The sequence below is a fragment of the Vipera berus genome (genome assembly GCF_964194415.1).
Source record: "Vipera berus genome assembly, chromosome: 2".
Taxonomy (NCBI): Eukaryota; Metazoa; Chordata; class Lepidosauria; order Squamata; family Viperidae; genus Vipera; species Vipera berus.
Window position 1 is genome coordinate 44451807 of NC_138203.1, and position 14068 is coordinate 44465874.

The 14068-nt window shown below is 37.4% G+C and overlaps 1 protein-coding gene across 3 annotated transcripts in view; it reads right to left on the reverse strand.

Annotated features, from left to right (window-relative positions):
• The window catches only part of CHD1 (chromodomain helicase DNA binding protein 1), an 84110-nt gene that overhangs the window by 2491 nt on the left and 67551 nt on the right, over nucleotides 1–14068 (reverse strand). For 2 of the 3 annotated variants that reach the window (XM_081320546.1, XM_081320548.1), the window contains 11 exons: nucleotides 10812–10942; nucleotides 8594–8732; nucleotides 8028–8178; nucleotides 7075–7197; nucleotides 6643–6777; nucleotides 4832–5086; nucleotides 4213–4353; nucleotides 2215–2393; nucleotides 1754–1850; nucleotides 1388–1445; nucleotides 825–1035 (listed from right to left, as the gene is read on the reverse strand). In XM_081320546.1, coding sequence (XP_081176672.1) covers nucleotides 825–1035; nucleotides 1388–1445; nucleotides 1754–1850; nucleotides 2215–2393; nucleotides 4213–4353; nucleotides 4832–5086; nucleotides 6643–6777; nucleotides 7075–7197; nucleotides 8028–8178; nucleotides 8594–8732; nucleotides 10812–10942 — 1620 coding nt within the window. The remainder of the gene's footprint in view (nucleotides 1–824; nucleotides 1036–1387; nucleotides 1446–1753; nucleotides 1851–2214; nucleotides 2394–4212; nucleotides 4354–4831; nucleotides 5087–6642; nucleotides 6778–7074; nucleotides 7198–8027; nucleotides 8179–8593; nucleotides 8733–10811; nucleotides 10943–14068) is intronic. The other variant, XM_081320547.1, reaches the window with a different exon arrangement.

A 14068-nucleotide genomic window follows, 5' to 3' on the forward strand; every position in this document is an offset into this window, starting at 1 on the left:
AATCCCAGGTGGTTTGCAAGCAGGTAAGGAGGCAGGTAAATGGCCACTGCTGGGCGTGAGAGAATGGGAGAGGGAGTGAGGATGTGAAGATGGCTGTGGAGTCAAGGTACAAGTTCAGTGTGGCTTAGGGTGGCTGCTGATGGATGGGAGAAGGTGCGCAAATGGAAGGGCTTGGTGTGACTGCTTCTGGGTGGGGGAGTGGTTATGTAGGGTGTGGCTGGCTGGCAAGGTGCACACGGGCTGATGGAGGGTGCATGGATGGGAGAGGCTTATCAGAGCAACTTGTGACCCTCTTTATTGGCTTCCCCATTGATTTTGCTTGTGGGAAGCTGGTAGAGAAGGTTATAAATGCAATCACATAAACACAGGACACTGCGACTGTCCTAACTGCAAACTGGCTGCCTAGTGTCTAGATCTAGGTGCTGGGATGGTTGGAACTTCAAATACCGGTTATAACCAGCATTCATTCAGCAGAAATTTTAACTTTGAATGATTGCTGAATAAGTAGTTGTTAAGTGAGGAATATGCGCCAAGTATAAGAACAGAAACTAATAGTTGCCACATAGTATCTTCAACTGGCATCTTATCTGCTTTCCTCTCACGGGGTGTGTTTGTGAGAGGAGAATCAACTTCTTCTCATGTAGATTCATTTCCCTACTATATTATGATTACTGTTCAAGGTGTGTTAAATATAATACTGAATTTAAAATTATATAAATAAATGTTAGCTATTTTGCGAACAGTACATACTTATCTCATTAATGATAAATATGAATTAAGAAATATTTAGGAGCACCAGACTCGAGAAACGTCACAGGACTTACCTATTATCCTGTTTATAGTGATCCCAATCTCTATGATCTTTTCCATTGCTGAAAGTGGAATAAGGCCTTTTTCTTGAATCACTTTTTTTGTAAGAATCTCCATGAAGTCTGTCTTTGTGATGATCATGATACTGTGATAAGTATCTATCAGAGGAATAACTGTCCCTACTACTGTCATCATGATTTGTGTTCTCTTTTAACCGTTCCACATCTGCTTAAATGGAAATAAAGAGGTGCATCAGCAATTTATATATTTGTAAATGCTTGCAAACAATTATCTTTAATATAAGGTATTTTACATTATTTCTATCAATATACACACATCTCTATGCAAAAAAATTTTTTTTAAAAAATTGGAGACCTGTGAAATTCAGGGCAGCATAAATACTTATGGATATGCCATTTGGTTTGTGGAAAATATACATTAAATAGGTTTATACTCAACTGGGAATGGAAATATTTTCCCATTTCACAGAGATATTTAAAATTGGAATACCAAACAGTACAGACAGTATGTCCTTATACTACAATATTGCATAACAGCATAATAGTTAATATCCTACCTGGATTTCTAATTGAATTTGTGTTCACACCACTACTGATATTCTGTTCATTATACTGCTGAAAAAAAATTAAATAAAACATTATCTAGGTTTCATTTGATAACTTTCAACTAGATCAGGGGTCCCCAACCCCCAGTCCCTCGACCGGCACCGGGCCACAGCATGCCACAACATGGCCTGTGCAAATAAGCAAAGCCCCAGCCACAGGATACAGGCAGCATGCGAAACCCTACCCCCTCCAATCTGCGGGAAAGTCTCTCTCCCCTGGTGCCCAAAAGGTTGGAGGCCACTGAACTGGACCCTATTTCATAACAAAACAGCATGCAGCATTGTCTGCAAGTATTTAATAACCCGCCTCCCCATTACCTGTGTTTCCTGGCGCTTTTTAATTGCATGTTTGTACAATTTGTGTAGTTTTCTGGCATCAAATTCAGTAAATTTGGAAACAAAAATCCACAAATTCCTAAAATTAAAGAAAAAAAAAGATTCAGTCTTAATTTTATGAAACCCCTTTAACAGGTTACATTTCTCAACTACCAGTAAATTACTGCTAGGGTTTAACACTGCCTTATTTATTGGATGCTCTTATTCAAAGACAAATTAGACCATGTTCCAGATAAAAAATGAATTGGGTAGCTAATTATGGAATAATATGCACAAAAATACAGGAAAAGACATTTTAAACTGGGCAGAGAATACTTGGTTCCAACATATTACTTTAACACAGTAACAGCTGTAACAGAGATCAGCTTCCACCTAGTGGTAATCCTATAAACTGTTTAATGATAAAACAACTAAAAGCTTGATAGATCTGTGTGTTTACTTACTTTCTCCACTGTTTAATTTGTTCAGGATTTGTGTATTCTTTTAGACATTCAGTTATATGGTCTCCAATTTTTATAAGACACTGTCTAGTATGTTCTAGTTGTTCCCTTTCTGAAAGACCTTTCTCTGGCCTATCCAGCTGTTTCAATGCTGCTTTGACAGGCCTCATTCTTTCTTTGCACTGTAAAAAAAATGACATTCGTATATTCACGAACAATATTCACGGTTCTGTTAAACAAGTTGATACTTACATCTACACTAAAATATACAGAATGATTCCGCTTACCATTCTCTTATACTGAAAGCTTTCTATTACAAATTAATTTATCTTTCAATTTTATATTAAACATTAGATTAAAATAATCAATATTGAAAACTCTTTAACTTTATGGACAAGTAGATCAGCATTACTGAAATGGAAAAAGCAAACAAAATTCCAGAGGTATCTCTAAGCTACCTATTACAACCTCGTATCAAATTTTCCCAATTATTTCAGGCTCCTGGGCACATTTTGAACTGGGAAAGTATCATAGCATCATTAATTAGAAGATGTTCTTAAGTGCAACTCCCTTTCTATTCTTTTGAAATAACAATGGATAAGTAGTTATAGCTTTCCTATGGTTTTGAAATTTGAACTAGGATCCCATGCTGACAGTTTGTACAGGTATAGTTAATCTTCAGAAACGCCCTTTTAATAATCTTTAGTAAGTGGGATGGTCTATTGTGACTGGAACTCTGATCCATACTTTCTGTGCTTCTATTGCCTAGTCAAGATACTCCACAGTCATGTTTTAAAAACAAGTCACTAACTATAGTTGACTATAATTACACCAAAACGGCTGTTTTGACAGACTGAAAATAATTTTTTAGCTATATGCTGTTATTTCCTATTTTTCATTATTTATCCAACACAAGGGCTAGGCCATGTATATTTGACATGGTATAGATTGCCATAAATAGGGCATGTGATAAGAAGGAACTCAATAAAATTATGCTGCTTTTCTACCACAAGTTGACCTGTGTGATTTCTTTTCCTCATCTAATCTTGCTCTTTCCAGCAGCACAAATCAGAAATCAAATGATTTCACCCCCCCTGGAACAAAACAAAAAGGATCTCAATCCATCTATAAAGCCCACTTTGTGATTATTTAGAATTTATGAAGACCAAAACAAAAATTCAAGAATGTTCAACATGTGTAATACCAGTAGATGGCAAAGGATCTTTTAATAATATAGTTGTTCCGTAGATCTAAAGAAATATGGAGTCATGTATGTTCAGTGCATTACATTATATTTTTGGAATTTTAGTTAAAAATCAATTGTATGCAATTCACACAGCATATAATTCACATGGGGCCAAATCCCGGCAAATATATAGAGTTAGTCTCTCAAGCAGCTAGTTAAAGTGTAGTAGAATAATCTAACATTAAATGCTGCCATAGCTATCCTCCTAAAAGAAGATCTAATAGGTTAAGATATTAGGCCAAGACTGGGAAGATCCAGGTTTGTAGTCCAACTTCAGTCATGGAAGCTCACCAGGTGACTTAAGATCAGTCACTCTATATCTCAGCTTAGTCCACCTCAATTGTACAGAAAAATAGAAGCGCTAACTCTAATCTGAAAATCAGGATATACATTTATCAAATAACAATAGATATTCTGCCATAATCACTCAACACCTTAGCCAGCAATGCCATTTTGCAGAAGGAGACTTTGAGGAGATGGCAACGGTGTGTCAGAGCCCAATGAAACTCTGCATAATTTTGCCTGCTGAGAAAATTCTACCCCTCAACATGTCTTTGCTTCCATATTAGCTGATGTTGCCAATGATAAAACATTACTTGTCTAGAAATCAGCCAGAGTCCTGAATCCATTAGTTATTTAACTCTAGATTTTTCCTGACAACAGGTTGTACATATGCAATTCACAATAAGGCAAGCAAAGTGATATGATCAAATGACAATACGTTATTTCATTGCTAATGCTGAAGATAATCTTACTATACTGAAGGTTTTCTGATCCAATTCTTCTGAATCTTCTGATATAGGAACTGGTTCACCGCTTGCTGTTATATGAACAGGTGTGTCTGCTGAAGGCGTTTTCTTTATTTTGTCTTTGCTGTCAGATTTATAATCATTTGTCTAGAAATTAAAAAAAAAGAGTCTAAAGTGCTGCCAACAATGAACACTCAACTCAACGGATACTCAACATTTTACATATGCTTTGTTATTGTATAGCACCCACTTGCCAAGATTTCATTCAAAGAGCGAACTGAAGGGGGGAAAAACCCACAGCTTACAAATGAAGCATATTATTGAATTGGGGTGCAGAACCTCTGTTGCAGGTTTGAGTATTCCACTCACTTCTCAACATGGGATAGGTTTGTCAATAAGTTTAAAAAGCTGTAACCAAACTATAATATTTTATGCAAAAAAAAGGAAAAATAACAATCATTATTTAATTTTAATTACATTTTGCTGTTTTTCCTGCCCCATGTGCATTTGGAGTGAAGCTCCTGATGTAACATGTGAATGCCTTGGAAAAGAATGGCCAATCCTGAATACTAGAATACAGCCCTGTCTATAAAAGAGATCAGGCAATCTAATAGGGCTTAATTACCTTTTCTTCTTTAACTTCTTTTTCTTTGTGGGTATACTCTTTTCCTTTGCTTTCCCTCTTCTCTTTTATATCTTTTTCTTTCATCTCCTTCTTGTCCTCCTTTTCTTTTTTCTCCCTTTTTAGTTCCTTTTTATTTTCCTTAGCTTCTCTTTTTTCATCAGCCTGCTTTTTCAAAGCAATATCTGCATCAAGATTTTCTTCATTTTCTTTTTCCATTTTTATCTTACTTGGATTTTTCAATGAAACCATTTCATCCTATAACATATAAACATATCTGCTGAAATGAAAAATCTAAACATTTTGTTGACATATAAATGCACAAGTGATATGCATCAAAAACAATAGGAAACAATGGTATTATTTAGTCATTTTGTTATTTGTTCTGACACATTCTTCTATTTTATTCCACTTATCAATTATTGGCTGCAAGAAGTTTTTTTTATATCTCTTATTACTCTGTGAAATACAGGTAGATTGTTTGGGGTGTTAAAATGCCTGGACATTCTTTGCTATATAAATCTAATTTTCAAATTGATTCTATTTATAATCAATGATGAAGGAAACAATGCTTAAAGTATCTACCATTTCCCCATTTTTTTGTATTATTTCCATTAATGTATTTCATTAAAACAAAAATCTTTTCAAGCAACAGTTGATTTTACAATTTTAAACATTTGTTTAATCACTACTTATTTTTTCTTCAGCCTAGCAATCACTGGAAAAATCCTAAGCGTAACCTAAAAATAATCATAAAACAAATAAAAACATCTGGTAGAATCTGAATGTCTAATATTTCATTCTACTTTTTATTTTAATACTGTGGTTAAGTTTTTTCTTCCATTCTTTTTTTACTATTTATCATCCTAACTGCATTTTTTCTTAGTCTCTTCTTTTAATGTTTTAATAATTTTATTAGAATGTTATATTCTTGACCATGTTAAGAGGCCCTACTTGGGTCAAAATCCCTGCCATATTTTTTAAGATTTTAAGAAACAAATAAACGTAATCTTATTTTGCAATTTGCTAAAAAAAAGGAATGAAAACAAGCAGGAAACTGGGGATTAGGTAGACTGCAATTTTTGATTCTTAGCTCAGGAAACTTTAAATAATGTTACATTTTTGAGGTAAAAAGACACTTAAAAACTTTGCTCTTTTTTGAATAAAGAAAATATCTTCTTAAAATCTATATTTCAAATTATTATTATTATTATTATTATTATTATTATTATTATTATTATTATTATTATTATTATTATTATTATTATTATTATTAATTCAATTTGTATACCGCCCTTCTCCCGAAGGACTCAGGGCGGTTAACAGGGCATATATAAATAACAATACAAAAATTAAAAAGAAATTAAACAAATGCCCAATTAAAAATTACAATAACAATAAAAACAATAAAAAACCCATTAAAAAACCCTAATGTTCCCCATCAGGTCAGACCAGCTAGTTCAAATAAGTGGGTCAAATAAGAGGTTCAGAAATATTTTCAAAAACACAGGAATTAAATATCATAAATATATGCAATGTTCCACTGCTACTTAGCAATGACTTTTACTAGACATTTATTGTACAATATAATAAAACAGGTTTAAGAAAAAATCTTACATTCCTCAAGCTGTTGCCTTAGAGAGCTAGTTTATTATGAGATCTAAAACACAAATACACCAGGAATCACCTTAGAAATTTCATTTAGATTCTGAACCTGTAATTTTGATACCAGTTTTATACCATTTTTCCCAATGTGAAGACTGGTAATAAAAAAGTTAAATAAATTTAGCAGATAACATTTCCAATATATTCACCTTGCTATCTTCTTCCTCTTCATCAGACTTATCTGAAGGTGGTGGTGAGGTGTCACTCTTTAACTCCTCTTTCATTTTTATTGCTTTTATGATCTTGCTTTTTTTCATTCTTATCTTTCTTCTCTTTGAACCTCCCTAAATATCAGAAAAGTATTCTGAGTATCAGAAAGATAGTAAGGCTTATTTTTAGTGTCTTATTGTTTTTAAAAATCAATCAGTTGTGTTTTAAATTTTAGAAATAATAAGAATCATACCCAGAACTAATTAATAAAGAAGCATGAACAATTTGTTCAGGGAGAATCCTGATTTAACCTATCTGTATGTGGACAAATATAGTTAATTTCAAAATGTAAACAATGTAAACAAATATATTACATATATATAAGATGTATGTTCAGCGTACTGCTTCTTGCTGCAACAAATGTTACTTACTATTCCAGAAAGTCTTTGTGCTTCTTTTCTTGCAATATCCTTATTCAATAATTTTATGAGGTAGTCTGCACGGGTCTGCAACTGCTTGGCTTGGGGTTTCTTATCTGGATCATCTGGCAGAATCTGAAAGTACAATTTAAAATGTTTTCTTCAGAATATATCAGTAGCAATAAAATGGATAGGGACAGAAAAGCTAAAATTGAAAATACGTTACATTTATTTGATTCAAATCTGATGCTGCCCATTCCAAACTGAGTTTGGGAGGCTCACAATATAATATATGCTCCTAACCAGTAAATGTTCATATTAAAGTAGAATGTTTTCATCTATTTAACTTCCTACCATCCTTATATCTATCTGTATAGTGCAATACATAAAAACACTGAGAGGCAGTTTTTGTTCTGGGGAAAGTAGGAGGAGGAAGGAACATTATGTATGTTCATCACTTTGAATTATAAAGTAATAAATATGGAATAAAATTAACAATAAATAAGCAAATACTCCAGCATGATAAAGAAAGAAAACTTACATATACAGATGAAATGGAATAATAAGGAATTACATATAAGTTCCTATTCACTCTTGTAATATTACCCTGTTACTATACGGCAAAATGTACATTCAATTTGTGGCACTTTTTTCTCTTATGGACACATACTGAATCGAATAGATGGCATTGTTGAGGACAGAATATTTACATTTTGATGGCTTTGAAATACTTTACTGTTTAAAATGCAGTAAAAAGATAAGGGGAATCCATATAAGAATATTTTCCTGATTTTTCTGTGGACATCATAGAAATAGTAAAAATATAAAATCCAAAATAATTCAACTAACATAATTTGGCACCAACTAATCTCTCACAACACAGTTCCAAATAAATCATTGTGAACTAAGAAACAGCTTTGATCTTTCAAGTAGCATTATGTTCAATAAATAGAAAAAGGGTTTACCTTGTGTGTCAAGTTGAGATCCGGGTCCATTTTTATCATTTCCCAGCTACCATATCCATACTCATAAATGCCTATTAGAAGGTTGGAATCATCCTCCCTACCCCAATCCATATCAAAATGAGCAGCCTTAGTGTGACAAGGAATGGCGTATCTAAATAAAAAGTGAGTATACTTCAGAAGTAATGTCTAAGAATAGAACGCAAGCAATAAAAAAACCAGAAAGAACACGTGTTTAATTAAATATTTATTACCAATGTAAACTTGTTTCTCCACTGTATCTTAACAGTTCTGTGAAAACAGATAAATGATGAATGATCTGTGATCATTTTGGGATCATTAAAATGTTTAACATGAGGTTATTTGGGTGGAGTGATAATACACTGATCATTACACCACAGTCACTTTAATAGTGTCACCAAATTGGCAATAGGATTAGCAAGCCGAGGAGCTAATTCAGAATTCAGCCACAATAAAATAGCAACTCCTTAGTGCGAATGAAGTCACTTGTCAGAGGGATTAAGAATGTCAGAGTTTCTGCTTAAGGAAACAAGTACGGACATACAAACCTCTTCCTTTCCTCTGGATCTGAAGGAATGGATTTATGTAATGGTGCCAGCTCTTCTTCATGTGAGATGACCAATTTTGCATTTACTTGTACCCCTGATATTCGGAATGTTGGGCCTTTAACTTTTCCAAGTCTACCTCCTTAAATTTAGAATGCAACAAAGAACAGTATTAGACTTTCTCCAAAACATGAAAAAACCAAAATGCCCTACAGTTCAATACAAAACCACCCAAAGGAGGTACAACCAATTAGACAAAATTATGTCTCAAAAACAAATAATGCATAAGATACAAAGTGACTAGGAATGTTGACTTTTAAAAATATCAAGTAAAACTGACAGTAATTATGAATAAAAATAGTACTTGACTTATGACCACAGTTGAGCCCAAATTTTTTACTGCTAAGCAAGGCAGTTTGCTAAGTGAGTTTTGCCACATTTTATTATCTTTTTTGCCACAGTTGTTAAACAAATCACTTCTTAAGTGAATTATGTGGTTGTTAAGTGAATCTGGCTTACCAGAGCACTACCTAATATTGGTAACATTATGTGTATAGGTAGTCCTCGAGTTATGAGTATTTGTTCAGTGACTGTTCAAAGTTACAGCCGTGCAAAACAAACGGTACTTATATCCAGATCCTGAAGTTACAGTCACTGCACTGACCTGGCAGGCACATGATCAAAATTTGGGTACCTGGCAGCCCACTCGGACTTATGAGTACAGGTGTGCTTCAACTCGCCCCACCCCGGTCACATGCCTCTACCACCTCTGTCCTTTTGCACTCCACACCCAGCTGATCTTTGCTGTCTTCTTGCTCCTGATGCTGACCAAGTGTGCCCATATTGGTCCTTCAAAAGATAGCAGCTGACTGCAAATGGCCGCCTTTTTGAGGTAGCACCTGACAGTTTCCTCAGAAGACCTGGGGAAGAAGCTCTCGTGCAGCCAGCAGCTGTCTTGCAAAGGGCCACACCTCATCAGCAACAGAAGCAAGAAAATGGCAAAGTCAACTGGAGCAGTGGAGCACTGGGTGGCAGGTGCCTTGGAGTGCAGGTTGGTGAAGATGGCTGGGCCTCTCTGGAGTAGCTGAGGCTTTCATGCCATGGTCCTGGGGCTTCCTGGGGTGACTGTGGCTTCGCTGGGCTGGGGTGGCTGCATGTTGCAGCTCAGGGGCTTCTTCCAGGCCCAGAAGCACTGCACCAAAAATCCCAAGCTGCAAAATGGCAAACAGCTACTGGACTGCACAGTTCTGGGGAAGCCTTCAGCCATGCAAGGCTGGAGCAAGAAAGCCAAATGGCAAGGCTGGAGCAAGAAAGCCAAATGGCAGAGATGATGAAGAGTAGGCAGTTGGGTGAAGCTGAGGGGGAGACAGCCACTTATCTTAGAAGAACTGAGGCTCAGGGCTGGAAGTAGCCAAGCTGGGAATAGTCTGGATAGGGTTGAGTCCTTGATTAACAACAGGTGGGACTTAGTTAATGACAGCAAAGGAGAATCTGGGATTGCTATCACTAAGTGATGGATTCGTGTGGGGTCACACTTTATGACCACATCACTTAGTGACAGAAATTCTGGATCCAATTGCTAATGTAACTTGTTAACTTCTTGTATGGCACTATTTTTACTGTTCAAGTTTAAGAGGCAGATCCATTCTTAGGTTCTTAAAACAGTAAGGTTTTACACAACGAAAAATTAGCCCAATAGATAGTAAAGGCAAAGGTTCCCCTGCACATGCATGCTAGTCATTTCCGACTCTAGGGGCTGGTGCTCATCTCCGTTTCAAAGCCGAAGAGCCAGCGCTTGTCCGAGGACGTCTCCGTGGTCATGTGGCCGGCATGACTAGACGCCAGAGTAGTTAATATAGCATTTGAGAAATACATTAATGTGCATATTTAGAATTAGCCAAAAGGGACAAAAGAATGGAAATTATTGAAAATAATTGTGTCTCCCATTTACTTTAGAACTATTTTTCAGTTTTTAATTTTTATGACTGTTGCCAGTAATGTTTTAAGGTAACAAACATATTATACTGGATATATCTGGAAACAGGACGAGAACAAAACACTACAACAAATGGGAAACTGCTGTCAGCCATTTCAGTAATAACCTGTTCATAAACTCAAGGGCACGATCAAAGGATGTTATGATTTTTTAATGGAGCAAAAAGTGTAATCTGAACTCTTTGCTTGGGTTCATACCACATAGCTGTTGTTAAGCACTCTGTACCTGCCCTTTCTTGTCCAGATGAGTTGTCTTTCAAAGCTTTGAAGCATCCATTATGTACAAGCTCTCCAAGCCGCCGGAGATCTATCTCAGATTTCTCCACTAATTCAGCATCTCTAGCTATGGCATCTAATCTGCAACAGGTTAACATTACAATTACAGTTTCAATGTATCAAACATTTTTACTTCATTAAACAAACCTGGAAAACCATTAATGCTAGACATATCAATAAAGTTCTTAATAAGGAAGGAAAGTCAATCAATCCATCTCCTTGTAATAGATCTTTAAAATTCTTATTTGAAAATGAAACCATAACAATTTATACAAATGTAACTTTATTTGATTTAATAGCTAAGTAATGAAGCATTAACATTTTAATTACACTGTATTAGTTTTTCTTTTTTCCTGATTTTTTAGTATTGTTTTATTTCAGTTTGTATTGTTTAGCTTTTTACAAATTTATACCAAGTTTATACAGAATAAGCTAAAATCTGTAGGTTTTGTTCTAAATTGTTTCTGTATAGAGGTAATTCTCAACTTGCGAACGTTCCCTTATGCGATAGGCATCCCCTAGTGCAGGGGTCGGCAACCTAAAAAAGGAAAAGAGCCACTGGGAACCGGTTCCATCATAAATTAAAAAAGTGGGAGCCGCGTGCGCGTGTCCATGCACGCGCATGCGCAAAAAAAGTTTTACGCATGCGCAAAACGGTTTTTTGCGCATGCGCGGACTCACGCGGTTGCCATTTTTTTAAAAAGTGAGATGGAACCGGTTCCCGGTTGCCCGACGGCGACGGCCCGTCTGCAAAGCTGCCGCTTTCAGCAGCTTTGCAGACGGGCCGTGGCAGCTTCCTCAAAGAGCAGGGCCCCTGCCCATTCTGAGAGGTGCGCGCGCACCTCTCCGAACGACCGGAGGTGCGCGCGCACCTCTCCAAAGGTTTGGGGAGGTGCGCGCGCACCTCCGGTCGTTCGGAGAGGTGCGCGCGCACCTCTCAGAATGGGCAGGGGCGGTGCTCTTTGAGGAAGCTGCCGCGGCCCGTCTGCAAAGCTGCCGAAAGCGGCAGCTTCGGAGACGGGCCGCGACAGCTTCCTCAAAGAGCGGCACCTCTGCCCGTTCGCGCGGAGGTACGCGCGCACCTCTCCAAAGGTTTGGGGAGGTGCGCGCGCACCTCCGCCCATTCGGGGAGGTGTGCGCGCACCTCTCCAAACGGGCGGTGCCACTCTCCATTTGGAGAGGTGCGCGCGCACCACTGCCCGTTCAAAGAGGGGCGCGCGCACTGGGCGGCTGGGAGCCGCAGGAGACGGCTCAAAGAGCCGCATGCGGCTCCGGAGCCGCGGGTTGCCAACCCGTGCCCTAGTGCGTATGAGCAAGTCCCAAAATTACAAATAAACTAAAACAAGAACTGTAACAGGATCTATGATAAGAAAACCAGAACGATTAAATAGAAAAGAAATATTATACTGATATAATTATTATTTTTAGGAATATTGGGGAAAAAATTATATATTTAATTGTGATTTATCAAAACAATAAGAATTGTATTAACTTAAGGTTTGCAAAAGAGGATATTTTAATATAATAATAATAATAATAATAATAATAATAATAATAATAATAATAATAATAATAATAATAATAATAATAATAATAATAAGTTGGAAGGGACCTTGGAGGTCATCTAGTCCAACCCCCTGCTCAGGCAGGAAACCCTATAGTATTTCAGACAAATGGCTGGCCGGTCTCTTCTTAAAAACTTCCAGTGTTGGAGCATTCACCACTTCTGGAGGCAGGTTGTTCCATTGGTTAGTTGTTCTGTCAGGAAATTTCTCCTTAGTTCTAGGTTGCTTCTCTCCTTGACTAGTTTCCATCTATTGCTTCTTGTCCTGCCTTCAGGTGCTTTGGAGAATAGCTTGACTCCCTCTTCTTTGTGGCAGCTCCTGAGATATTGGAACACTGCTATCATGTCACCCCTCACTCTTCTCTTCGTTAAACTACACATACCTAATTCCAGCAACCGTTCCCTATATGTTTTGGCCTCCAGCCCCCTAATCATCTTTGTTGCTCTTCTCTGTACCCTTTCTAGAGTCTCGACATCTTTTTTACATCGTGGTGACCAAAACTGGATGCAGTATTCCAGGTGTGGCCTTACCAAGGCATTGTAAAGCAGTATTAGTACTTCACGTGATCTTGATTCTATCCCTCTGTTAATGCAGCCTAGCACTGTGTTGGCTTTTTTGGCAGCTACAGCACACTGCTGGCTCATATTTAAGTGATTGTCCACTAGGACTCCGAGATCCCTCTCACAGTTACTACTATTGAGCAAGGTACCACCTATACTATACCTCTGCATTTTATTTTTTCTGCCTAAATGTAGAACCTTACTTTTTTCACAATTGAATTTCATTTTGTTAGATAGTGCCCAGTGTTCGAGTCTGTCCAGATCCTCCTGTATCTTAAGCCTATCTTCTGGAGTATTGGCTATTCCTGCCAGCTTGGTGTCGTCTGCAAATTTGATGAGTTCCCCATCTATCCCCTCATCCAAATACCGTAGTTCATGAAGATGTTGAAGAGCACTGGGCCCAGAACAGAGCCCTGGGGCACCCCACTACACACTTCCTTCCATGTAGATGCAGTTCCATTGAGGACCACACGCTGAGTACGGCCTGTCAGCCAGCTACGAATCCATCTGGTGGTGATGCTATCTAACCCACATTTTTCTATCTTATCAAGTAGTAGGTTGTGAACTACTTTATCAAATGCCTTACTGAAGTCCAAGTAAATTATATCTACAGCATTCCTCTGGTCCACTAGTTTTGTCACTTGGTCGAAGAATGCAGTAAGATTTGTCTGGCATGATCTGTTTTTGACAAACCCATGTTGGCTTTTAGTGATAACTTTGTTCACATCAAGGTGTTCGTTGATTTGTTGTTTGATTATCTTTTCCAGAATCTTCCCAGGTATTGAGGTCAGACTGATAGGTCTGTAGTTTCCTGGATCCATTTTCCCCCCTCCTTTTTTGAAGATGGGAACTACATCAGCTCTCTTCCAGTCCTCTGGTAGTTCCCCAGTGCTCCAGGATCTTTGAAAAATATAGTTCAGTGGTTCTGAGATCACATCTGCCAGTTTCTTGAGAACCTTGGGGTGTAATCCATCTGGTCCTGGTGATTTGAACTCGTCTAGGCTGGACAGGTGCTCACTTACCATATTCTTGCCTATCTTAACTTGCGTTTCTATTCTCTTTTTTATGGCACTGGTTTTGGT